We start from the raw sequence: 27,652 nt of genomic DNA on the forward strand, positions 1-27,652 counted from the left end.
TTTTTTTTTTTTTTTTTATGTAGAGACAGAGTCTCGCCTGTCGCCCAGGCTGGAGCACAGTGGCATGATTATAGCTCACTGTAACGTCAAACTCCAGGGCTCTAGAAATCCTCCTGCCTTGGCCTCCCAAAGTGCTGGCATTACAGGTGTGGCCACCGTGCCCAGCCCCTTCTCTCTCTCTCTCTTTCTTTCTTTCTTTCTTTTTTTTTTCTGAGATGGAGTCTTGCTTTGTTGCCCAGGCTGGAGTGCAGTGGCGTGATCTCGGCTCACTGCAAGCTCCGCCTCCCGGGTTCACGCCATTCTCCTGCCTCAGCCTTCCCAGTAGCTGGGACTACAGGCGCCCACCACCACGCCCGGCTAATTTTTTGTATTTTAGTAGAGACGGGGTTTCACCGTGTTAGCCAGGATGGTCTCGATCTCCTGACCTCGTGATCCACCCGCCTCGGCCTCCTAAAGTGCTGGGATTACAGGCATGAGCCACCGCGCCTGGCCTCTCTTTTTTTTTAAGGGCAATTTTAGGTTTACAGTCAAATGGAGTAGAAAGTATGGGGATTTTTTTCTGCAACCCCTGTCCCCACATATGCATAGCCTCCCACCCCGACCACATTCCGCACAGAGGGTGCATTGGTTATAACTGAGCGACCTACACGGACACATTGCTATCACCCGGAGACCACAGTTTACATCAGGGTTCACTGCTGGTGATGCACATTCTATGAGTTCGGACAAACGTATAATGACATGCATCCTCTGCTGTTGCATCTTACAGAATCGTTTCTTTTTCTTTTTATTTATTTTTGAGACAGGGTCTCACTTTGTCACCCAGGCTGGAGTACAGAGGCACAATCTCGGCTCACTGTAGCCTCGACCTCCTGGGCTCAAACAATCCTCCCGCCTCAACTCTCCAGGTAGCTGGGACTACAGGCATGCGCCACCACGCTTGGCTAATTTTGTTTTTGTGTATTTAGTAGAGACAGGGTTTTGCCCTGTTGCCCAAGCTGGTCTCGAACTCCTGACCTCAAGTGATCCTCCTGCCTCGGCCTCCCAAAATGCTAGGATTACAGGCATGAGCCACTGTACCTGGCCTCATACAGAATAGTTTCACTGCCCTAAAAATCCTCTCTGCTCTGCCTATTCATCCCTCCCTCCCCCCAACCCCTGGCAACCACTGATCTTTTTACTGACTCCATAGTTTTGCCTTTTCCAGAATGTCATATAGACGAAATCATATGGTATGCAGTGTTTTCAGATTGGCTTTTCACTTAGTAATATGCATTTGTGTCCCCCTTCACCACGTCTTTTCATGGCCACATAGCTCATCTCTCTCTCTCTCTCGCTTGCTTTCTTTCTTTTTTTTTTTTTGAGACAGAGCCTTGCTCTGTCGCCCAGGCTGGAGTGCACTGGTGCCATCTCAGCTCACTATAACCTTCGCCTCCCAGGTTCAAGTGATTCTGTGTCTCAGCCTCCCAAGTAGCTGGGATTACAGGTGCATGCCACCACACCCAGCTAATTTTTTTGTATTTTGTTTTTTTTGTTTTGAGACGGAGTCTCACTCTGCTGCCCAGGCTGGAGTGCAGTGGCCGGATCTCAGCTCACTGCAAGCTCCGCCTCTTGGGTTTACGCCATTCTCCTGCCTCAGCCTCCCGAGTAGCCGGGACTACAGGCGCCCGCCACCTCGCCCGGCTAGTTTTTTGTATTTTTTTTAGTAGAGACGGGGTTTCACCGTGTTAGCCAGGATGGTCTCAATCTCCTGACCTCGTGATCCGCCCATCTCGGCCTCCCAAAGTGCTGGGATTACAGGCTTGAGCCACCGCGCCCAGCCTTTTTTTGTATTTTTAATAGAGACAGGGTTTCACCATGTTGGTCAGGCTGGTCTCAAACTCCTGGCATCAAGTGATCTACCCACCTCGGCCTCCCAAAGTGCTGGGATTCCCGGCGTGAGCCACCGCACCCGGCCTAGCTCATCTCTTTTTAGCACTGAGCAATATCCCATTGTCTGGATGTACCACAGTTTATTTATCCGTCACTTACTGAAAGGACACCTTGGTTATTTCCAAGTTGGGACAATTATGAATAAAGCTGCTGTAAGCATCTATGTACAGACTTGTGTGGACATAGGTTTTCAACTCATTTGGGTAAATACCTGCCCTTCCCTCTCACCTGATGGCTCTTCTCATTTTGGGGGGCTCTGATTGCTTATAACCTCCTCCAGGAAGTCTTCCCTAACCCCTCTCTGCAGCCTGGCACAGGTGCCCCGTCTATCGCAGCCGCCTATGTTTCCCCCAGCACACATGGATTACGCTATTGTTTTCTCTGGTTTTCTTGCTGGGCTTGGGTTCTTCGAGGCAGAGACTAGATCTTAGCACACAGCAGATTTACAATGCATCTTCGTAGGATGAATGGGGGATGCCAGGCTTTCAAGAGCAAGGCTATCATCTGTGGTGGGCACTACCTGGATACAGGGAGACCTGAGATTTTCGGATCTGGTGACAATAAAGCCTTCTATCCAACTATCCACGCTCCCCGGCCTTGAAGGCTGACTGCTCCTGAGAGAAAACCTCCCAACCTTTGTGTGCTGGACACTCACAATCTCTGGCACATGCTTATCTTGTCTTTCTGCTCAGCATGCAAGTTCCTGGTGCGCAGAGTCAACATTTTACCCTTTCCCTGTATCCCCTAGTGCCTCGCATGGTGTCATGCACAAGATTGCATTCTGCTGTGATTTCAGGCCTGGGGCTGTGCCCCAGCTCTGCCTCTTAATAGGCGGGCAATCTTGAGCTAGTTCTATTACTTCTCTGAGCCTCAGTTTCCTCATCTCTAACACGAGGTTATAATAATGCAACCCATAGGGTCACTGTGATAATTAAATGTAATAATATGTGTAAAGCTACTTAGTACAATGACTGCACATAAGTGTACAGTAAATGATAACTATTATGATTATTATTGATTCTTTAACAAGAAAGCCTTTGAGGCTGGGCGCTGTGCCTCATGCCTGTAATCCCAGCACTTTGGGAGGCCAAGGCGGGTGGATCACTTGAGGCCAGGAGTTCGAGACCAGCCTGGCCAACAAGGTGAAACCCTGTCTCTACTAAAAATACAAAAAATTATCCGGGCGTGGTGGCGCACACCTATAGTCCCAGCTACTCGGGAGGCTGAGGCACAAAATCACTTGAACCCGGGAGGCAGAGATTGCAGTGAGCCGCGATGACGCCATTGCACTCCAGCCTGGGTGACAGAGCAAGACCCTGTCTTAAAATAATAAATAAATAAATAAATAAATAACCTTTTACTGAACACTAGCTGTGTTACGCAGGAAATGCAGATATTTAAAAAATAGGGTTCTTCTTTCAAAGTTCAGAGTCAATTGGGAAGACAACTCTAACCAGCAGTTAGGGGTCAGTGTGAAGAACAGGTGAGTCTGAAGTGCTGTGAAAACCCAGAAAAGAGGAAGTTCAGTTTGAGGAACCAGGGAAGGTGCTAGAGGAAGGAGTCCCACTGTCGGGTCATGAAGAATGTCCCTTGGGCTAACAGAACTTAGCCCAGGTAAAGAACACGATAAAAGCCCTCCTGGTGGCCGGGCACGGTGGCTCATGCCTGTAATCCCAGCACTTTGGGAGGCTGAGGCGGGTGGATCACTTGAGGTCAGGAGTTCAAGACTAGCCTGGTCAACACGGTGACACCCTGTCTCAACTAAAAATACAAAAATTAGCTGGGCATGGTGGTGGGAGCCTGTAATCCCAGTTACTTGGGAGGCTGAGGCAGGAGAATCGCTTGAATCTGGGAGATGCAGTTTGCAGTGAGTGAGCCAAGATCCTGCCACCGCATTCCAGCCTGGGCAACAGAGTGAGACTTTCTCTAAAAAAAAAAAAAAAAAAACCCTCCTGGCAAAAAAAATCAGAGTATTCAAGAGAGACCCTAGCAGGTTCACTGGTCACAGGTATTTTGGTGGAGTGCGAATGAAGGATTGTGAATTGGTCTGGGGAGGTGAGCTGTGGTCAGATCTTAGGGAGCCTGAGTGTCAAGTTGAGGAACATAATGTTCAGAAAACACCTACTGTGGATGGATGCATACTCATGCATAGACAGATAAATGGACAGAGAAGGATGGGTGCAGATGGACATAGGGATGGGTGAATGGATGAGTAGCTGGATATGATGGGAAATGACAGAACGATAGATGCATAGATCAATGTAAGTATGGGTAGAAGTATATACATGACCAACAGAGATGTGAATGTGTGAATGGAAGTTGAAGTAGAACGCGTAGAGGAGGATCGATATGCGTAGATGACAATACGTGGATAGAGTCTGGATGAATGTAGAGAGAATAATAGATGCATGAATGGACAGTAAATGCATGAGATTAAATGAGCTATAGGAATGATTGTTAGAGATGGAGGAATGGATAAACTAGGCTCTGGACAGATAAGGAGATAAACGGCATGAAAAGATGGAGGATAGGGGCTGGGGCACGGTGGTCATGCTATAATCTAATTTGGGAGGCCGAGAGGGGTGAATTGCACTGAGCTCGCAGTTCGAGACCCGCCTGGGGCAACATGGTGAAACCCCGCTCTCTAAACTACAAAAAAAAAAATTTTTTAATTAGCTGGGCATGGAGGCGTAAACCCGCCTGTGGCACTGTAGTCAGCTACTTGGGAGGCTGAGGCAGAGATCGCTTAACCTGGGAGGCAGAGGTTACAGTGCCAAGATGGTGCCATGCACTCCAGGCCTCGTGACAGGCAAGACTCTGTCTCAAAAAAAAGGAAAAGAAAAGATGGATGAGACAGCAAGACAGATATGGAAGATGGACAGATAGATGAACTAGGTAGGATGGATGGAATGCAGCATGATGGATAGGTTGATGGATGGATGGTGGCATGGATGGATGGATGGATGGACAGATGGGATAATATGTAGCCAATGGAATAGATATGTAGACAAATGGGATGGATGGATGATGGAAATGGACGGCGGAATGGATGGATGGGATGGATGAATGGATGGCATGATGGTAAATGGATGGATGAGATGATGGCAGATAGATAGCGTACATTGAATGGATGGATGGATACAACTGGACGTGTAGATAAATGGATGGATGGATGATGGACAGATGGATAGATAGGTAGATGAATGGATGGATAAATGGACAGATGAATGGAAAGGTAGAGGATGGATAGATGGATGGATGGATAGATGCATGAAGAGATGCATAGGGAAGGAATGGGAGGTGGATTAGAGGGGGGCATGGGTGGAGGGATAGGAGGATGAAAGGGCTGGGGGTTGGAAAGTTAGGGTGGATTGATAGGTTACATGATGGATACACAATTGGAGGGCTCCATGGATGGCCACTGCTGGCTTACTTCTCTCCCACTTTCAAGCCCCACCTACCTTCAAAGTCCACTCGTCCATCCCCATTGAGGTCCACATCTCGGATAATTTCCTCTATGTCTCGGTGTCCCACCTGATGGCCCAGGAGCTTCCTCATAGCCTCTCGCAGCTCACTGGTACTTATTTCCCCATCACCATTGGTGTCAAACTAGAGAAGGCAGGAAGGAAGGAGAGGTCGCCCCAACAGGGCGATTGGCAGCATCAGGTCCCAAAGTTGAGCTCCTTCTCCAGTGTCATTTCCCCCCTTTACCAGAGACCTTTCTCTGCCCAAGCTCCCTCCCCTGATCTGGGACTTGAGGCTCAGGCTTCTTTTGAAGTATTTACCCTGCAGATAGGATTCCAATAGCTGCCCCCATGCCTGCCTGCCTCTGCCCGTTACCTCTCGGAAAGCATCTCGCAGTTCCTTTACACCAATCATATCTGCTGTCTCTGCCAGGAGTTTAGGCCCCATTAGCTCCACGAAGTCATCAAAATCTACGTGGCCACCCACTGGAAAAAGAGGAAAGGGCTAGGTCATCCCCGATAATACCCATTCCCTGTCTCCAAGTAGACAACTGACAGAATGGGCAACCCCTCCTTGAACTGCTCATCAGACAGAGAAACACTTAATAATAACAGGAGCCCTCTGTTCAGTTCTTCTTGTGAGCCAGTTATTGGGCTGTTTTACAGATATTCCCTAATCTACTTTCTGGGCTCCACTCCTCCAGTTCGGCCCTCATTTTACAGGTGAGGAAACTGAGGCTCAGAGAGGGTAAGTGGTTGGCCCCAGATCACAGAGCTGGAAAGAGGTGGATGCAGAATTTGAAGCCAGTCCTGTCTGACTGCAGAGGACAGCAAGGGTGAGGACCGGAAGGGACACAGGTGCCTGGTAGAGGGACTCACGGTTCATGTTGATCTGCTGGGACAGTTCGATGAGCTCCATCTCAGTGGGCATGTAGCCCATGGTACGCATGCAGTTGCCCAGGTCCCGGCAGTTGATGTAGCCATCCTTGTCCTTGTCGAATTCTCTGAAGGCCTCTCGGAGCTCTGGGGAAGTGAGCAAAGGTGGATGTCATTGAGGGTAGGACCTGCAGATCCTCTGTGGGCAAAGGCAGCCCAAAGGCCCACCAGTGTGGAAAGAGGGGCCCAGGAGCTTCCCAGGATGCTGGGGTATTTCTCTTGCCTTTTGTGCACACCTTCAGCAGCTGGTTTCACAGAAGATAGCCCGTGTTGCATCAGGCCCCATTCCCAGGGGCCTCTCTTCCCATCAACCTCCCTTCCCACACCTTCATGGAGGGTTAGGCAGTCCTTTCCCCCAAGGGGCCAAGTTTTACCTTCGATTTCCTCTGGTCGCAGTGATCTATCCTGAAACAAAAGAACATGTCCTATTAGCCGCGACAAGGGATCTGGAAGTCACAAAATATCTAACCTGGGGGCCATCCAAGTGGCAGCAGGCACTGGGTAGGAGGTGACGAGGATGCAGCAGAAGTGTGCCTGGATCGGATCCTTGAGGGGAAAAGAAAGCCCCACATCTCGCTTAGACATGGAAGCTCCTGGACCGCTAACAAGAGATTCCCAAAGAGTCACCAGCCCCACCAGCCTGGGCACAGAACCTCTGCGCCTCCAGCCCCTTGTTCCAGATACAAGAATGGATGAGCAGGAGTTTGAGGCTGTAGTGAGCTGTGATGGTACCATGGCACTCTGTCACCCTGGGCAACAGAGTGAGACCCTGTCTCAAAAAAAAACAAACAAAAAGAATGAGTCAGGGAACAGAGCTGGTCTGGTGGCAAAAACCTGCAAATAAAACAGGGTCCAGGGAGGCCACAACAGGGAGAAGAGAGCACCACCCAGTGAAACAGGAGGGGCAGGGCGAGAGAGGCTGCAAGACAACAGGTGGGGCGCGCGGACGGGAGAGAAGGCAGGGCCGTCCTGAAGTAGGGGTAGGAGGACAGGGAGGAGTCAGGAGGAGACATGGCAGCAGAATGGGGCTGTGCCTGCTTCCCAGGCACTGCTCCACCTTCTCCAATTTGAGCCCCATCCCTATACATTGCCCTGTCACAGGACACCATATAGGACCCCGGGGGCCACCAGTGCTTCTGGCTGCAGCCAGGGTCCAAAAAGCACATGTCTCCAACCTCAAGTAGTGCCCAGGTCTCCTGGGCAATCAAGGCAACCCCGAATCCAGGCGTCAGAACAGATGGCAGAGACGTCTCCAAGGCGCAGGCCTGGAGGAAGCTCAGGTTGGTGAGGTGCCAGTTGTCCCAGGCCTGCCCAGGAGGGAGACAGACAGGCATGAAATGGGTACAGGTGCCCAGCTGGACCTGGTTAGTACACTCTAAAAGTGGCCTTCAGTGTCCAGCCTCCCCCGTGTTGCAGCTCTCTGCCTTTGGGCAGGGAGAACACCAGGCAGGTGTGCCCATCCTGAAGAGGCTCACACAGCTATGGGCATACCTCTCGTGAACACAGACATGCGGGCATGCCATAGTGAGCGTGTGGCACCTCCACTGTGCATGCAGGCCGTTCCAGCCAACGGGGCCAGGGTGGGTGGAGACAGTCACTCCAAACTGGCCCCAGGACAAAAGACAACACCAGAAAACCTGCAGATCATCTAGAAAGGGAAGGGGTGCTGAGTCACATCTCATGGGACAACCAGGTGCATAGGACCAAGAGCTCAGAGGTGGCTCTGTGTGGCAGGACAGCGTTGAGAGTGTGTGTGAGCTTGGAGGGAGCAGGCTGCAAGCTCCCAGCTCTGCCAGGAGTCACCCGAAGGGAGGCGTGTCTTCAAGATGACTGCATGGACGTTCGCCTATAAAGTTCGCCATGGGCCAGGCACGGTGGCCCACGCCTGTAATCCTAGCACTTTGCGAGGCCAAGGCAAGAGGATCACTTGAAGCCAGGAGTTCGAGACCAGCCTGGGCAATATAGTGAGACCTCATATCTACCAAAAAAAACCACCTGTTTTAGTTAGCCAGGCACGGTGGTGCACGCCTGTTGTCCCAGCTACTCAGGAGGCTGAGGCAGGAGAATCACTTGAGCCTGGGAGGCAGAGATTGCAGTGAGCCAAGATTGTACCACTGCACTTCAGCCTGGACAAGAGGGTCAGACTCTGTCTCAAAAACAAACAAACAAACAAAAAGCTGGTCATGGTGCCTGGCTCAAGGGTAGGTCACAGCCATTCCAACACAAACCCATGTGGTCCTAGACGTTCTTGGGTAACCAAAAAGGATGTTTTGTGCAACGGGTCATCCCAGCAGTCAGTGAAAGCGAGCAAGTAAGCACGTGTGTACACATATGTGCAGAGCACACTCCCTAGGACCCCATGCATCAGGCCTTAAGCAGCCTCCCACTTCTCCAGGGCCCAGTTCTGCAGGACTCAGGAGGAACAGGCATTCCTGACTCCATCGCAGCCCCTTCCGTTCCTCCTGTACACCCAGAGCTCAGGGGGCAGCAAAGCCGGGTGCCCCTTCACAGGGTGTGCCCGCCACCAGAGCTGGTCTGCTGAGCACTGACGGCTGGTCCTCGGATCACACTCCCCATGCACAGCAGTAGCGATGTGTGTTCTCTGCCCTGGAGTAGAGCCAGGGATGCCCACTAATGTGCCAGGAAGATCACGTGCAGCAACTCAGGGTCAGGTGGGAATGCGGTGCAGGAACATGCCTTTCTCCCCAATTCATGTGGTTGGGGAGACGCACTTGGGCCCTAGAGGCAGACAGACCTGAGTATGAAGCTCAGATCTGCTTCCTCAGGCAGGTCACTCTGTGGTTTGAGCCACAGTCTCCACATCTGTAAAATGGGTTAATACCATTTCCCACCTCACAGGGCCTTAGTGTGCATTCAGTGAGACAAACTATTAAAATGTTTAGCACGTGGCATTCAATAAATGCAACCTACAAATATTTACCTCTACAACATCCTCATTAGTCCTCTCCTCTCTTTGAACTATTTAGCTACTTGTAGAAAGCTGGCCAATTCAGTAGCCGCTAGCCACATGTGGCTATGTAAATTTGAGTAAGAATAACATAAAATCCATAATTCAGTTCCTTAGTTGCACTAGCCACATTTCAAGTGGTCAATAGCCACATGTGGCTAGTGGCTACTGTATCAGACAGCATGGAATTTAGAATATTTCCATCATTGTAGAAAGTTCTACCGGATAGTGCCACATATACAGAGTTGTCATTAGGAGCACAAGAGGTTCTTGAGTCCGACTATCCAAGTGTGAACCCTACCTCTACCACCACCAAGCTGTTACCTTGAGGATGTGACCTCTGCAAGTCAGTTTTCTTTCTCTTTCTTTTTTTCTTTCTTTCTTTTGTTTTTTGATGGAGTCTTACTGTGCTGCCCAGGCTGGAGTGCAGTGGCGCGATCTTGGCTCACTGCAACCTCTGCCTCCTGGGTTCAAGCGATTCTCCTGCCTCAGCCTCCCAAGTAGTTGGGATTACAGGCGCCCACCACCACGCCCAGCTAATTTTTGTATTTTAGTAGAGATGGGCTTTCACCATGTTGGCCAGGCTGGTCTCAAACTCCTGACCTCAAGTGATCCACCCACCTCGGCCTCCCAAAGTGCTGGGATTACAGGTGTGAACCACTGTGCCCAGCCCAAGTCAGTTTTCTCAGCTGTAAAATGGGGACGATAAAAGCACCTATCTCTTAGAGTTGCTCTGAGGCTTAAATAAGGCAGTCCGCCAACACACTAGGCACAGGGCTCACCTAGTAAGTGCTCATAACAATGTATCTGATATTATTTTTATTATTATTATTTTGCTGGTGGATATGGACTCACCAGCACTTTGTAGCCATGAGTGGAAAACTTTGGGGATCAGATTCACAAGTTGGGGGTGTGAGCTCTGTATAGACTCCTTCTTCCTCCCAGCACCTCCTCACGCCCTGTGAAGCCGAGTTCAGCGGGCTCCACTGGGCCAACTTACGTACAGGCTGCCTGTTCTCAGCGAAGCCCTTGCGCAGGAAAATGCAGGCAGGGCCCAGCAGGTTGTGCATGACTGCGCAGTTCTGGGCCAACATCAGGAGCGGTCCTGGGAGCTCGGTGTCGGCTGCCAGCCCCTCCTCGCTCGTCTGCACCACCATGTAGCTGGTCTGTTCCTCCTGGCACATCTTCAGCCAACACCAAGCAAATGCAAAAGAGAGGCAGGTTGTCACCTCCCTGCCCAGCGTGGCTCCTGGTCCCGGGAGGGGCTTTCCGCAAGAGGGGACCCTGAGAGTCAAGGAGCGGAGTTCAGAGAGCCCTGAGCGTGCACAGGCATCAAATCATTCCAACAGACGGAGTCTCCAATCCTTGACGGAAATGGTGGTTCCGGCGAGAGCTGAATGTGATGCCCTCTGTGTGGCACATGCACAGTGCACAAACACACACACACACAGGCACACACATATGCACAGACTCACACACCCATGTGCATGAAGAGACAGGAGCAGCGGGGGGCTTCTATTCTAACCAATGGCAAGTGTTCACTCAGAGCCTAGTAAAACAACATCCTTTTCCAAAATGCTCCCAACATCCCAGTTCAATCAATCTCCAGGGCTAAGTCATTCCTCCCAGCTCCCAAACGGACTTGCCCTACCCCAGCCAGATCCCCGCTGGAAGGCTGTGAGGGCAATCGGAGCTGGCAGCATGGAGACCAGGCTCGGCTGGTCTGCCAGACCGGAGATTGCACACGCAGGTACCATTGCTGACATAAATGAAGCAGGCAGGGTGTGAGAGGGGGGTACTGGGGCAAAGTGGAAACGGTGCCCCCTCCTTTTTTTTTTTTTTTTTTGTGGCTAGTGCACTCTGTCACCCAGGCTGGAGTGCAGTGGTGTGATCTCGGCTCACTGCAACCTGACTCCCAGATTCAAGTGATTCTCCTGCCTTAGCCTCCCGAGTAGCTAGGTTTACAGGCACCCGTCACCATATGGGCTAATTTTTTTTTGTATTTTCAGTAGAGATGGGGTTTCACCATGTTGGCCAGGCTGGTCTCAAACTCCTGACCTCAGGTGATCCTCCTGCTTCAGTCTCCCAAAGTGCTGGGATTACAGGCGTGAGCCACTGCACCTAGCCTGAGATGGTGCCCCCTCTGAAGAGGTAGCACTACTTAACTCCAGCCCGGTGTAACCAGATCTGATTTAAAGCACCAGGTGGGCCACACGAGGCACAGCTGTAGGTAGGATTCCACCCAGTTTGTGATTTCAAGACTAGATACTCTCTACCATCCACCAGTTCTTTTCCTCCCTCCCGCCTTCCCTGGCTCCCTGCCTGTCCCAGAGTGCCGGACCTCTAGAGGCTAAGGCAGGGGCCTTCTCTGCTTACCTAATATAGCTGTGCTCCCAGGCCCTGACCAGCCGGTCCTCCGCCCTGAAGGTTCCCATGCAGCTATAAAAAGTCAGCACTGCCCACAGACCTTCCCCTTAGGACAACAGCAGCATCCAGACACAACATTCAGTTCTCCCCGACCTCCCGGGATGCCCAGTGCCTCTCCAGAATCCAGCTCCTGCACTCTGCCTTCAGCCTGGAACCTGCATACCTTCCTTCAATGTGGGGGGATTTGGCTAGAGTAAGACCTTCCCAAGGAGCGACAGGAGCTGAAACCCTGAGGGCTGTGTCTCAGAACTGCAGGTCTGCGCACCCTATCCTTCCATCCTACTGCATTCTACTTGCAGCCAGATTCCTCCAAGGCAAAGAAGGCCCTGCCTAGGAGAACACCCCAAAACCTAGGGGCAGCCTGTCCTTCCAGGCTGAGATGCAGAACAACCCCCTGCCCACCATGTCCTCTCCTGCTTCCTCTCCCCAAAGCCCTATGGGGCTACAGACCGAGACTCCCTTCCATCTTCCTAAGCCCCTTCCAGGCCTAGAGAGGGTGGTGCAGTATTCTGGTTCCTCAAAGGGGAAGCAGCTTCTCAGGCTGGAGGTGAAGGAATTCAGTCCCAGGGCCAAGTTCGATGAGTGCCATAAATGTCCATTTTAGGTGATCCCAGAACTTAAGGGATGTCAGACCGGTCAAGGGCCCCCCACCCCGGTTTTATATCCCAAACAGCTGTGATTCAAAGCCTCGGCTTCACTCACTCAGACTTCTGGGATCTAGACTAGAGCGAGACAAGACTAGAGCAAGGCAGAACAAGAGACCTTCGCATCTGGGAGAGTAGATCAAAGCATGCCTGAGATGACAGTGACTGGCCGAACCCAGGAACCAGTCTCAGGAGGTGTCTTCAGAGAGTCAGCGTTTTTGTTTCTGGCTGAATCTTCTGCACTTGGCTCAGAGATGGCATAACCCAGGAAGGTGGGGAGGCAGCAGGTGGCACAGAACTCCGAGAGGCAGGCCGGGCGCGGTGGCTCACGCCTGTCATCCCAGCACTTTGGGAGGCCGAGGTGGGTGGATCACCTAAAGTTAGGAGTTCAAGACCAGCCTGCCAACATGGTGAAACCCCATCTCTACTAAAAATACAAAAATTAGCTGGGTGTGGTGGCGGGCGCCTATAATCCCAGCTACTTGGGAGGCTGAGGCAGGAGAATCACTGAACCCAGGAGGCGGAGGTTTCAATGAACCAAGATGCACCACTGAACTCCAGCTTGGGCGACAGAGCGAGTCTCCATCTCAAAACAAACAAAACAAAACAAAAAAAACTTTAAGAGGCAGTTTAGTCTGCTGGCTTTGGGCTCAAACAGTCTTAGGGACAAATTCTGGCTCTGCCACTTGCTTGCTGTGTGACCTTGGGCAGGTCATTTCACCTCCCTGTGCTCCAGTTTCCTTCTCCATACCATGGGAGACGATCATGACTAGTCACAGGATTCCTGCGACTAGTAAATGAGTTATACACACAAAGTGCTCTGCATGGTGGCTAGGGCATGGCAAGAGGAGGTGAATAAATAGCGTTGCCATAGTGATGGCAATGATGGCGATGATGATGGTGGTGGTAGTGATGTAATTTAAGAGATATTGGGTGCCAGAAGGCATTTACTTCTGGCTGCAAAGGAAGTGGGGGAGCATCTGCCAATCAGGAAAGAAATGAGAAGGATAGAGAGGAATCTGCTCCCATGAAGAATGGAGCAGTGGTGGCTGGGGAATTTCCACTGCATCTCTTGATCATAATACTGCCTGGCACCAAGTTACCCCAGAGGCTGCAATTCATCTCTGGCCAATGATGGCACCTGACAGCCTGGTCCTGCCCAGCTCTGAGCCTGGTGCAGGCTGCCACTCACCATTTCCAGTTCCCCAAATACTGCTCAGGAAGCCAAGTGGGCAGCGGCCCATGGACAGACAATTTCTCCTGGCACCAAGGTGACGTCTCCTAAGTGTGGCATAGCAACAGGAGGGGCAAGCGTGCCTCATGACCTGACAGCTTTCTAATAACACAAGCTGGCCAAGAGTATGCACGTCAAAGCTCCCTCTCACTGAATGAAGGTCTTCAAGGAGAAGCTGAATGAGGGAGAGCCTGGTGAGCGGGGAGGGGACTGATGCATTGAGCGGGAATTTGGACTAGATGACTTCTAAGGTCAGATCCAGAAATCTATGAATAACATTTCTGACAGCAGGGGAAAGAGAGAGGCAGCCTCTCGTTGAGGAAAACATAAAAATAAAATGCCAGCTCTGATTTTATACAGACTAGGGTTTAAATCCCAGCTCTGCTTCCTATCGACTGTGTAACCTTAGGAAGGCTCTATCTCTGAGTCCAGCTTCTTTCTCTATAAAATAGCCAAAATGACTATGTAGTAGAAAAGAGAAAATGAGATAACAGGCATTAGGTATGTTGTAGATATTTAGAAAAAAAAAGCAATTATTAAGAATATGATAGAAACATGAAACTGAATGCAGTAAGTTTTTTTTCTCTTTTACTCTATAGACTGAAAATCTCTCCTGTTTCCTGTTACTCCTCCATCCCTCTTCTCTAAAACCCAGAGTGGAACAATTATGATTATGATGACAAGAATACTAACATTTATTGACTATTATAGACCAGCCACTGTGCACAGAACTTTATTTCATTTTCAGAATCACGTTAAGAGGTGGATATTAGTATGCCCAACTGATGGATGGACAAGGGAATCGAGGAACAGAGAGGTTAAGTAATTTGTCTAAGGTCACATGACCAGAAAGAGGAGGCCTGTGTAGTCTGACTCTTAAGCACGTTGTTGTGTAAGGGAGGATGGGGGGGACAGAAGGATGATTCTTGTTCTTAAGTTCACTTCCTCAGGCTCTGGATGGAACCTATTACAAGGGCTAATTCAGATCACTTTCTGCTTCTCTGGAACAGCGCGGAGGCCACTTCCGATGCAGAAGACTCCCCTAAGAAGATACCAGATTATGGGGGAGGTGTGCACGGAAGAAACAACAAACCCTTGGAAGGATCCAAAGAGCAGCAAAGATGAGAAGGAATTTGATGTGAGCAGCTTAGCCGAATGAGGAAGGCAACAAGCAGAAAAGCCCGAAATGTCCTAAATTGAGAGGCTGTTAAACTGACCGAGATAGGATGGGGTTGGGGATAGAGACGCCAACAGCTCGCCTGAGGCCACAGGTAAGTCACTTAACCCCTCCCCTCTGAATGTCAATGAAGTTCCTTTTCTGGAAAATGGAAGAATTGGAGGAAAACCACTCCATCATTCCCTCTTCCTTTAAATAATATCTGAGTCTCTTCTATGGCCTGGCTACAGAGGGCTAGAAAAATAGGCAAAGCCCACCTAACCCAAAACCCTATAGGTGCAAAACCAGCCTTGCAGGAAAGATGCTTTAGAGATGATCATTTTCTTTCTAAAAGGAATTTTTGGAAAAAAAAACATTCCAAGTGTATGAGCGATAAAGCCACTACAGAAAGTGACTTATACACAACCCCTGCTCAACACATCGCCCAGGCGGCCTACTTCTTAGTGGAAAAACTCCTGGGCCCTGAAACCACTCAGGTCCTATTTGAGATACTCTGACTTAACTCAAGAATCATTGGGGCAGAAGGGGATATACTCTGTTTGGGTCCTTTCAGTAGCAATGAGATCTACTTCAAAATCCACAATTCTGAAGGCTTAGAGGTCATCAGAGAGGCTCACAGACCCTCAAAGGATATGAATGAGTCCCTGGCCTTGCTGCTGGGAAGGGTCTTCAGATTCTGCCGGTTTTAAGGAACTTGGCCAGTCCCTCGAATGACTAAGGTGCCAGTCAAGTTCACTGACATCTTAAGGTTCCACCCTTTTCATTTTACACCCCAGAAACCCCAAAGTTACACAGTTTCTTTCCCAAGCCTTGTGCAAATTCCCAAACACAGTTGCACCCTCACCCCCATGCCCAAAGCCTGGACACAGAAAACGGCAGTAGGAGGGTGTCCGGGGTAGGAGCAGGGAGGCAGCCCTGGACAGAACCCCTGGGAAGGGTAGCAAGCTCCAGCCACCCTTTCTGTCCCCAACCTCTGGGACAGATGGTAAGATACCCCCAATCCCCAGCCCCAGAGCTTGGAAACTCCAGAAACATACCTTCCTTGAGAGATTTCTCAGTGGAGACTTGACACAGTTGCCCATCCTAAGTTGAGGCAGCCCCTCTTGGGATCCCCGGGTCCATGAAGGAGGCTCCTGGGGGGCTGAGGGACTTCTGTCCCAGTCTCTGCCAACCCCAGCCTCCCTCCGACTGTGCCGTTCTTCCTCCAGGACGGATGTGAGCCCTCTCTTGCGCGCGTGCTCTCTCACTCGTCTGCCTGCTCTTGCTCTCTGAATTTTTTTTTTTTTTGGGTGGATTGTGTGTGTTTGTGTGTGGGTTTAACTCTCTGGGCACTTTCTTAAGGAGATGAAAGCAGAAGGGGAGAGTGCAGGGCACAGGGAAAATCACCTGGAGCCCTGATGGCAGAGGGCAGCCAAGCTGGAGAAGGCTGCCGGATCATCTACATCAGAGTAGCGCTCAGTCCTCTCTCTGGTTCTCTTCCCTTCTCTCGGCCCCTCCTTTCCCCGCTGCCAAATCTGCAGGGAGATGGCCTCAGGGAGGGGGGCCCAGAATGGCAGCTGCGGCTGGGAATTAGGCCAGCAGGCCCAGAAAGGGAAGCTGGCTAGTTTGGGTCCCCGAAGCCAGGGTGCCTGCCGCACAGCTCACAGCCTTGTATGCGCACATACACACACACGTGCATGCACACACACACATGCGCACAAACACACACACACACATGCATGCACACACAAGCACTCAGGGAGATGAATGCCCCTTCCAAAGAGCAGTAAGCTGGACAAGCACTCACTGCCCCTGGCAATTCCAGCTGCATTGAGAGCTGCGGCTCCAGTCGGGAGCCTGGGAGGTCTGGTGACGTCTCCATCATGCTCCATTTTTCACACTTGCCTTGTCACTGAAATGGGACGAGGCTCGGGGGCCGGCAGTGCAGATGAGCCAACAGTCAGATCAGATCCTTCTGCTCTGTGTGCAGTATCTCCGACCCAAAGGAAACCAGGAGATGGCCCCGAGGGGAGCATGACGGAGGCAGCGCAGGCAGAGAGGGCATGAACAAAAGGTCTCTGAACCTCCTCCTTCTCGCCCCCTGCCTCATCCAGAGCAAAGACCTCTCCCCAGCTTCCTTGGGGTGCCGAGCAGAGAAGAAGCCCTTTACGAAGCGCTCTTCGAGGTCCCACAGCTGGAGCCTTTTAGGTGACTGGCTCTTCCTCGTCCCTCCAGGGTGGGTTTTGATATGAATTCATCTCACTCCTCAGATGTCCTGTTTGAGACCTACAGCCCCAGCCAGATTCCCCGAGTGCAAGTATCCCTGTTTCCTGCGCCCATCTTTCTCCAGCAGGGGGCACCAGAGATAGACTGGAAGCCGAACTCCTCCCAAGCCCCCGATGCAGACGATTCTTGCACGCTAGCTCAGTTTTCAGCCCGGAGAACCTCCTTTCCCAGGAACTTTTGTCCCGTGTGGGGTGGCTGCTCAGAACTCCTGTTAGGAAGATGGGTGGGGGCGCTGCCCGGAGGGTGCTCACTCCTAGGGAGCTGGGAAGGAGGTCCCTGGATAACTCCTTGACCTCCCCAGTGCTGCTGCTGAGAACCATGCAATGGTTTAATCAGGGGAGTTACTCAGCAGCCTTGTTTGGGCCAAACCTCTGGAGGGAGAGATGGAGGAGGAGGAGACTGGGGAGCGGGTATTGATGACTAAAGAACAGAAAAGAGGGTGATGATGCGTGTCTCCTGGAAACAGCATGAAGGAAGCAGACCCAAGCAGGGGTCAGCAGACTCCGATGAATGGGAAGGACAGGGAGGACTAGGATTGAGTCTAGCTCTGCCAGCTTATCTTTTTTTTTTTTTTTTTTTTTTTTTTTTATAACAGTGTCTTGCTCTGTTGCCCAGGCTGGAGTGCAGTGCCGCAATCTCGGTTCACTGCAACCTCTGCCTCCTGGGTTCAAGCGATTCTTCTGGCTCAGCCTCCTGAGTAGCTGGGATTACAGGCACACACCATCATGCCTGGTTAATTTTTGTATTTATAGTAGAGACGGGGTTTTGCCACGTTGGACAGTCTGCTCTTGAACTCCTGACCTCAGGTGATCCACCTGCCTTGGCCTCCCGAAGTGCTGGGATTCCAGGCGGGAGCCCCGGCGCCCAGCACTGCCAGCTTCTGTCTGGGTGGTGGCTGCCTCCCATTCCTGAACTTCAGTTTCCTCCACTGGAAAATGGGGCCTTCCCTAGCTTGCTTATATAGCATACATGGGAAAGTGTGAGACACCGAATAGCTACTGGATCAGTAATTATTTACATGGAAGAAAGAAGTATCACTTGTCCAATGGAGAAATGTCAGGTGCCGTGCTTGGCTCTGGGAACGTTGTGGGGGGATAAGAGAAACGCAGTTCCTGATTTCAGGACGCTTATGTTCTAGCAGGTGGGCAGGAGATATTAGAGCTGGGACACGGTTATCTGATTACATTTCAGATAAATGTAAACAAAACTCTGAGAACGTGAATGAGGGGAACCTGTCTGAGTCTAGGGGATCAGGAAAGACTTGCAGGCAAAATCTAGAGAATAGACCATATGTAGGCTCCTTTGAAACAATAGTGCTCACTGGGGACCCCAGAGGGAAGCTCAGGTTAAGGTCCAGGTGTGAATGGGTGGATATATATAAAGGCCAAAACAGCACAGTGTAAAGCAGAGATTCTCAATGCTGGCTGTAGACTGGCATGACTGGGGAGCTTCCCCAGAAATTCTGACTTAATTCTGTCTTTGACGGGCACTGGACATTGGTGTTGCTTAGTACTCCCAGGTAATTCTAACCTGCAGCCGGTGTTGGGGAGCACTGATGTAGAGGCTAAGAGCTTGGGGCGGGCATGGTGGCTCACACCTGTAATCCCAGAACTTTGGGAGGCATAGGCAGGTGGATCACCTGAAGTCAGGAGTTTGAGGCCAGCCTGGCCAACATGGTGAAACCTCATCTCTACTAAAAAAAAAAAAAAAAAAGTTAGCTGGGCATGGTGGCAGGTGCCTGCAGTCCCCGTTACTTGGGAGGCTGAGGCAGGAGAATCCCTTGAACCCGGGAGGCGGAGATTGCAGTGAGCCAAGATCACGTCATTGCACTCCAGCCAGGCATGGTGGCTCACACCTGTAATCCTTGGAGGCCAAGGCGGGAAGATCATTAAGCCCAGGAGTTCAAGACCAGCCTGGACAACATAGTGAGACCTCGTCCCTATTTAAAAAAAAAAAAAAAGTCTTGTCTGCTGCTTAGTAACCGAGTGGCCTGGAGTACATGTTGATTTTTCTCGGCTTCAGTTTCTTCATTTATAAAATAGGGATTCTAATAGCACCTCCCACAGGGCTCTTGTGAGGAGCTAATGAGATAATACATGCAAAGGGCTTGGCACTGTGCCAAGCATCTAGAACGCACCCTCTTCCCCTGCCCAGCATTGGTTTTAAAAGACCAAGTGTGGCATCCATTTGTTCAGCAGGGCATCAACTCAGTCAAATCTGGTGGTTCCTGCCCCCTGCAGGCCAGTTCGGGCATAGCACCCACTTGTCGACCTGGGGATTTGCCTCTGTCCTTGCAAACAGGAGACAGGAGCTGGCAAAACCATGCCCCTATGAAAAAATCACACACTTTGAAGAAACCCCATCCTGCTTTGGAGGCAGGTGCAGGAGCTGATACTAGCTTGAGGTTTGAGGATAGCAAGGAATCCAGGGATTTCTATGTGCTTTAAAGCTTACTTAAGCTAACTTGAGCTGGGCAGGTGGACAGGAGGGACAGATGGCTCAGCCTTCAGTAGGAAATTTTAAAAGGGCTGAACAGCTGGGTATGGCAGCTTGTGCCTGTAATCCCAGCACTTCGAGAGGCTGAGGTGGGAGGATCATTTGAGGCCAGGAGTTCAAGACCAGCCTGGGCAACATAGCAAGATCCCATCTCTATTAAAAATTTTAAAATTAGCCATGGTGGCTGTGCCCCTAGTCATAGATACTCAGGAAGCTGGGGCAGGAGGATCACTTGAGCCCAGGAGTTTGAGGCTGCAGTGAGCTATGATTGTACCCTGCACTCCAGCCTGGGTGACAGAGCAAGACCTTGTCTCTTAAAAACAAAACAAAACAAAAAACACAAAAGCTGAATGGTGGGGCTTCCTATAGGGAGTGAAGCATGTTGTATGCCCCCACCTCACATCTCTATCCACTGTGGCAGCAGCCTTTGGGCCTCCGGAAGCCCTACTTTGAGTGCTAGAATGGAATAATAGGATCAGAGGGATGAGAAGGATAAACTCATTGCTGATTATTCCTGATTAGAAGGGAGGCTGGCCTTTGGCCCTGGTCAGTTCTATCACCAGCATTTGAACTTGGATGAGAGCCCGGTACCAAGACACTCAGGGAAAGCTGGACTGTAACATGAGAGGTGCTTTGCGGATGCTTCTGAGGAACAGGGAACACACTTATATGACTTCCCACCAAAGCAGCATGGCACATACGGAGCAGGCAGGTATTTTGGGAGCCAAGCAGACCACAGTCCTCAGCACAGTCCTGCCACCTACTTATTGACTTATTTTTAGAGACAGGGTCTCACTCTGTCACTGTGGCTAGAGTACAGTGGTGCAATCGTAGTTCACTGCAGCCTCAAGCTCTTGGGCTCAAGTGATCCTCCTGACTTGGCCTCCCAAAGTGCTACAATTACAGATGTGAGCCACTACACCTGGCCCTGCCATGTACTTACTATATGGCCTTTGGACAAGTCACTTCCTCTCTCTTCAGCCTTCCTCATTTCTTTTTTTTTTTTTCCACACAGTCTTCCTCTGTCACCCAGGCTGGAGTACAGAGGCACAATCTCAGCTCACTGCAAACTCCACCTCCTGGGTTCAAGCAATTCTCATGCCTCAGCCTCCCAAGTAGCTGGGGTTACAGGCGCCCACCACCACACCCAGCTAATTTTTGTATTTTTAGTAGAGACAGGTCTCACTGTGTTGGCCAGGCTAGTCTCAAACTCCTGACCTCAAGTGATCCACCCGCCTCGGCCTCCCAAAGTGCTGAGATTACAGGTGTGAGCCACCGCGCCCAGCCAACCCTTCCTCATTTCTAAAATTGTGGTGGTGGGGGCGGGGTGGGGGTTGATGATGCTAACCTTCACAGGTAGCTGTGAAGATAAGAAGGTACTTTGTCCACTGTTCAGTGGGCTCTAGACTGAGGCCTCAAGTGCAATTGTTGCCTCTCAAAAACAGCTGGAGGCAAAGGTCCACCTCCTGGAGGACTCTCACTGAACTAACTCCAAGCCACTCCTATCACCTGTGACTGATGCTAACCACAAGCTGACCTTCACTTTGCCTCCCCCCAGGACCCAGAGAAAGGCTACAGAGGCTCCAACCGGTCTCAGAGAGAAGGAGGGAGACACGTGACTGGCGCAGGAGTGAGGAATAGACACAGCCCTATCTTAGGAACATAGGCTTAGTGCAATTAAACCCATGAACAAAACCACCATTGGCCTCTCTCCCCATCTAAACCACAGGAACTGGCCAGGCACGTTAGCTCACGCCTCTTATCCCAGCACTTTGGGAGGTTGAGGCGGGTGGATCACTTGAGGTCAGGAGTTCAAGACCAGCCTGGCCAACATGGTGAAACCCCATCTCTATTAAAAATACAAAAATTAGCCAGGTGTGGTAGCAGGCACCTGTAATTCCAGCTATTCCAGAGGTTGAAGCACATGAATGGCTTTAATCTTGGAAATGGAGGTTGCAGTGAGCCAAGATCACACCACTGCACTCCAGCCTGGAGTGACACAGTGAGACTGTGTCTCAAAATAAACAAACAAACAAACCACAGGAACTAAGGAAGCCTCCGAAGTCCAGAGGCTGGTGATACCATTCATTCTCTCATTCATTCATTCATTCGTTCATTAAATACTGTGATCCTGCTATGTGCAAAGCAGCGTGGGAACAAGGATAGTTTATCTGTATTAGGAGACATGTTTCTACAGCTGGAAAAATGGAAAACATGGGACAAAGCTGTGGGTTTTATCCACATTTGCCTCCTCCACAAGGCATGTTTCTTCTCAAGCTCAGGGTAAGGAGCAGAAAGCCTGTTTCTTAAAATAGTCTTCCAAGACCCAAAGCCCCATGTCATCATGCCTCTGCTGAGTTAATTTCTGACATCACATCTTCTCTAGGCAGCTGGGTGGCATGTCCTTAGCTGGTCACAAAGAGGGAGTAGGGAAGATCCTTTGACATTCAGCTCCTTCCCTTAATAGCCATCCTCACCTGGCTCAGAATCAGCTTTCAAAGTACCTTACACAGGCCCTCATTCAATTACCCTATTAATAACAGCAATAACATTAATGGAAGCTGCCCTTTATCCAGCACCCACTATGAGTCAGGCATTTGATATCCTTAATCTTGTGTAAGCCTCCTAATAACTGCAAAGCAGTTTTTGTCAATCTCATTCCTGGATGAAGAAACCAAGACCAGAGAGAGAAAATAACATGCCCAAGGTCATAGAGATTGAAAGTGACAGAGCCAGGATTAGAACTTGCATCTCTGCTATCTCCCAAGCCACCATTCCATGCCTTAGCCTCAAAACCATGCAGTCCCCATGCATATGCAATAAGGATACTCTATGAGATCACTGGGAGAGTTTTCATCCCTGTTTCCTTTAAGGTAGGAATTCATCTTGATGCCTTCAGTGTCACTCTGAACCCTGGCTCTCTGAGGTTATGACAAATGAAAAGGAGGAAGGCCTTGGTAGTTAATCAACAATAACAACAACAAGAATAATAACTAACACTGATAGACTTAGCAAGGGCTCCGTGCCAGGCCTGAGCCAAGCTCTCTCTATCTCTCCATATTTCATTTAATCTCCCAGGCACCCTGATGATCCCTACGTTGCAGGTAAAGAAATAGACTCAGCCAGACATGGTGGCTCATGCCTGTCATCCCAGCACTTTGGGAGGCTGAGACAGGTGGGTCACCTGAGCCCAGGAGTTCCAGACTGCCCGGGCAAAATAGTGTGACCCTGTCTCTATTATAAAAAATATTTCTTAAAAAAGAAATAGCCTTAATGAGGTTAAGCAATTCAGTTAAGTTAAAAACAAATCAAACTTGGGAAGACATGAAAATTATACTTCCCCCAGGCTGTATTTTGTCCTAAGCAGATCTTAACTAAAAGTTTCTGTATTCAGAACCCCATCTGCCTTCTCTTGGTTCTGACCCTACCTCTAAGAACCGAAATCTCAATGCAGAGAAAAGGGAAGAAAAGATTAATTCCTCTCTGTCACAGGAGACTGGAGGCTCTGACATAAAAGTCCCAGCCTGGGTTTGTTGTTGTGGCTCACGTAGATGACTGGGAGGTGTCAGATGGAAGCCCAAACGGAATGTGCTGGGCTTTAAAGTGAAAGCCCGCAGCTCTGAGAGGCAAGAGCTTCCAGAGGGAGGTAGTAAATATTTGATGGGAACTTCCAGCTCCTCCTGACTCAGGTGACCCTGGTGACATTTCAGAACATTGGGCTGGATAATTCATTTAATGACTGAGAAATTAGAAGGAGAAACAAAAGCACGTCACTACAATGCTCGGAGCTCAGAAAGGGCTCATGTAGGCAAATTCTGCAAGACAGGAAAGAAAGGACTCTTTTTTTTTTTTTTCAGGAGCTGAGTCAGATCAGCAGCAAACTGAGTAACCAGAAAGTGTATGATTCTAGCCAATGACCTACCCTTCCACACTGCTAGGTTCGGCCAGGGCCCTGGCTATCTGGTTCACTGTTGTCTTCCCAGTGTCTAGCAAATGTCTGAACAAACAAACCACAGGAACTAAGGAAACCCCTGAAGGTTTCCTTAATAAATGCTCAAGAAGTAATTGATAAACGAATGAATTGGTATCACCCATTCAACAAACCAGCATTCCTGCTGCAACCCAGCCCCAATCCAAAGACCACTAGTGCCCTGACAGCCTACACCTCCTCATTAACACAAACCACTGCAGTGAACTCCCCAACACATCGCCTCACTAACTCTCACGGCTCTGCATCCAAACCTCTACTCCAGAGAACTGGTTCCAGCTAACTCGGCTAACGAGGGCTCCCTGCAGGAACAAAGCCACACACCGCTGCCCTATGGCCCCACCACAGCAGCCCCACACAACCCAAATCCATGTGCAGCTGCCTTCATGTCAGACCTCCACCAGCATCAGCCACTGCAGAGTAGTATTTTGAAAAGAAATGTGCAGATCTGAAGCAAAACACACAGGGCCTCCTTGGAATTCTGATCCGGCGTGGCAAGCCACGAGCTTGAAACAGCTTCTTTATTTTAGATCTTAGCACAGAAAGGCGCAGGCCCCCCTGTTTCCCTACAAACCATGCAAACGCTCTAATTAGACCTCTGCATGACACCTCTCAGAGGCTGCCACAGAACTGTCTCAAAGCTGTGCCAATGAGTTTGACTTGATTACTGACTCCGAACTAGGGGAAACCCTGGCTTTTTTGCTCAGGAGTTCAGAGGTTTCCTTCTACTGAGCTGTCTCCCCAGCAGCACAGCCCCCAACTGTAGACCTGGATTGTGACTACGGAGCAGTTTTCAAAGGGCAGGTGCCCAGGTGCCTGGGACTCTTGAGGGAAAGGTTGCGGGAACCACTGATGACCTGGCCTTTCTGACCCTTCCAATGGCATCCCTGGAGTGGCAGTCTCCCCAAACCACTCCAAAGTTCCAGTTTGAGCCACAGCTCTGCATGTCCCTCCATGCCTACCCAGATATCTCTTCTCTTTCCTCATATTTTTGAATCTCCTAACTTTTCCCAGGCCTTCAGGGACATGATAGGCAGTGGCTAGTGTCCCTCGCCCTCAAGTAATTCTATGTTCTCTCAGGTCTCCTCTCTTGACCCCCAGACTCCAAACCGCTTGCTCTCCTCAGTCGCTCCCCGGCGGTACTGGCCAGAGGCCAGAGGAGTGGGTTTGGCGCCACCTGCTCGGAGCGCCCCTCCTCGACCCCCGCAAATCTCCAGGAGGGTCGTAGAGGTCGCTCTCTTCCAGGACTGGCGGGTATGAGGGAGGCTATGGGGAAAGGCCTTGCCCCGACGAGGCCCGGAGCGTGGACAGCGCACGGGGTGCTGAACCAGGTACGGGGAGGAGGAATGCTGGCAAGGGCGCCGGCCCGGGGAGGACGAGGTGAGCCGAGGCGTGACCCGGGGGAGGGGGGCCACGGGCCGCAGGAGGAGGCTGTGGACGCGCAGCCGCGGCCGGCAGGGTCCCGAGCGCCTTTCCCGGGAGCGCTGACGGGAGGCGCGGCCCTTACCTGGCCGAAGGCGGAGCTGAGCATGGGGCGCAGCCTGTGGAGGAACGGGTCCGCCTCGGACGCGGCGGCTGGAACGGAGTCCCCGCGGCCCGGGGCTCGCAGAGAGCCCCGGAGGCCAAGCGCCGGGGACAGTCCCCGTTCCTCCCCATCCCGCCCGCGAGCCGGCGGCAGCGGCGACGACGGCGAAGGTCGGGACGCACGCCTCGGCCAGCAGCGCCTCCCGGGGCCGCGTGCGCCTGGGGAGCCCACGCTGGCTCCCCGCGCGCCCCTCTCGCGGCGCCGGCCAGCACAGGGGCCTCCGCGAACTGGGTCCCCGACGACTGCGGCGTCCCCGGGCAGAGCCAGGTAGCGCGGCTGGGCAGCCCGGTCCGGGCAGGGCCGTGGGGGGAGCCCCGGCTGCCCCCGCTCGCCGCCGGCCGCCTTCCAGCAGCGACGTCTTGGAACTCGCTTTTGGGCGATGGCGAGCTCATCGACGCGGGCCGCGACTCGCATGCCCGGCGGGGGCGGCGCGTGCGGCCGTGGGCGGGCCCCGGCGGGCAAGAACGGGGCCCCGCGGGAGCCAAGCCCGAGGACAGGCGGGCGCCGGCCCCGGCCGCTTAAATGCGGCCCCGTCGCCGCCGCCCATGTGACAGCGCAGCCTCTATGCCCGGAGCCCGGAGCTCCCGGCGGCTGGCGGTGCAGATCTGGGGGCGCTGCCGGCTGTCCCCGGAGAGCCCACCCCCGGCTCCCTGGCAGCCCAGGTACCGCCGCGCCCCGCCCCTTGCCCCGCCCCGCCCTGGGGAGCCCCGCTTCCGGGCGGCCCCTGGCGGCGAAGGGGACTCTGCAACGCTGAGCGGGAGCGCGAGGAGGGAAGGGGTTTGGCAAGGGGCCCCAAAGAGGCCGAGACCCCGGGAGTGCCGGCAGCGCTCTTTATCACGCCTGGAGGCTCCTGCAGAGCCTCGGAACCGCCCGAACCTCCAGAAATGCAGGCAGGGTGCACTCCCCAGGGGGTACAACTTTGGCAATGAGGACCACAGAGGTCCAGGGAGACCCGGAGACCCGAGGAGCATGAAGGCACTCTATGACACCACTGCCTACAAACACAGGGGCCGGAATGCAGTGACAGGACACTGCTGGGAGGAAAGGCTCTCAGCGCCTCCGTGGAGGGCTGCCTCCACTCCCAATATCGTGCGAGGGGACTAGGACGAGCCTGGTAAGTCAGTCACAGGATATCAGTTCTCAGAATAGAAGAGAAGCCAGGTCTGGACAGCACCTGATGATGGTCAAGTCTCAGGTAGGACCTATTTGCTGCCCCTCCAGCTCTTGTCGCCTCTTTCACCTTCATGCCTTTCTAGATGCTACGAAATTCCTGCTCTTGGTGGGCAGCCAGAGAGCCTCCCAGGCCTGATTTGAATCTCAAATCCCAGCTCTGCCACCTGCCATCTGGGTAACTTGGGTAGGTGTCACCAACCTCTCTGAGTCTTGTTCTCCTCTTCTGTAAAATGCAGATGATAATCGTAACTAATTTCTTGGTAACAGTAGATGATACTATGCACACAAAAGGCCTAGCCCAGTGCTTGGACACTGGGAACCATCCAGTTAAGCCAGTTCCCTTCCAACATGGTGAAACCCCATCTCTATTAAAAATACAAAAATTAGCCAGGCATGGTGGTGGGCGCCTGTAATCCCAGCCACTTGTAGGCATGAGAATCACTTGAGCCTGGGAGGTGAAAGTTGCAGTGAGCCAGGATTGGGTCACTACACTCCAGCCTGGGCAACAGAATGAGACCCTGCCTCAAAAAAAAAAACAATAGGATACACGAACAGATTGCCAATATTACACTTCACTCATGCTGAGAGTTCATCCTTCTCTGCACTGTCTGCTTCTTTACAGAGACTGGCTCTGTCGCCCAGACTGGAGTGCAGTGGCACGATTTCTGCTCACTGCAACCTCTGCCCCCCTGGGGTTCAAGCGATTCTCCTGTCTCAGCCTCCCTAGTAGCTGAGATTACAGGCACCCGCCACCACGTCCAGCTAATTTTTTTTATTTTTAGTAGAGACAGGATCTCATCATGTTAGCCAGGATGGTCTCTATCTCCTGACCTCATGATCTGTCTGCCTGAGCCTCCCAAAATGCTGGGATTACAGGCGTGAGCCACTGTGCTGGGCCCTGTGTGCTGCTTTTACTTACCCATAGGCAAGGAATTAAGGAAAATGGGATGGGCTGGGAAAGCAACTGCCCAGAGGCTGAAGTGAACTAGAAAGTGTGGCAAATTGTTCCCCAGATCAGCTACCGTTAAGGGACTGAATAGCCACATCAAAGCCACTCAGGTTCCTAAAGCCCAAATCCTGAAGCAGGCTGGGGCATTGTAGTCCTGAAGGCTCACTGCAGTGTCCGCTGGAATATGCAGGGTGTAATGAGTCCACCCTTTGAGTTCTGAGGTCAGTCAATGTCTTACCTGTTCCAGCCCTCAGAATAATCAGTGTTTGGCAGGTTTAAAAACAAAGGCACATTCAGTATAAATCACAGGAGATAAAGAACCTTATCAGAAACCCTCAGGAGCCAATGAGAGGCAGAGGACTGCTGGCATTCTAAATCCCTGCCGTGCCACTGTTGGCAACCTTTCTGGAATGC

The 27,652-nt window shown here is 51.6% G+C and overlaps 1 protein-coding gene across 1 annotated transcript in view; it reads right to left on the minus strand.

Moving 5' to 3' along the window:
- The window catches only part of CABP1 (calcium binding protein 1), a 27,820-nt gene extending 1,873 nt beyond the window's left edge, over nt 1–25,947 (minus strand). Inside the window, exons 1-5 of the mRNA XM_017872111.1 lie at nt 25,039–25,947; nt 6,707–6,737; nt 6,276–6,419; nt 5,773–5,882; nt 5,394–5,541 (exon numbers count right to left, since the gene is read on the minus strand). Of these exons, the coding sequence (XP_017727600.1) occupies nt 5,394–5,541; nt 5,773–5,882; nt 6,276–6,419; nt 6,707–6,737; nt 25,039–25,530 (925 nt within the window). The 5' untranslated portion in view covers nt 25,531–25,947. The remainder of the gene's footprint in view (nt 1–5,393; nt 5,542–5,772; nt 5,883–6,275; nt 6,420–6,706; nt 6,738–25,038) is intronic.
- Between the last annotated feature and the right edge of the window lie 1,705 nt (nt 25,948–27,652).

Source organism: Rhinopithecus bieti, unplaced genomic scaffold (assembly GCF_001698545.2).
Source record: "Rhinopithecus bieti isolate Rb0 unplaced genomic scaffold, ASM169854v2 scaffold_6776, whole genome shotgun sequence".
Taxonomy (NCBI): domain Eukaryota; kingdom Metazoa; phylum Chordata; class Mammalia; order Primates; family Cercopithecidae; genus Rhinopithecus; species Rhinopithecus bieti.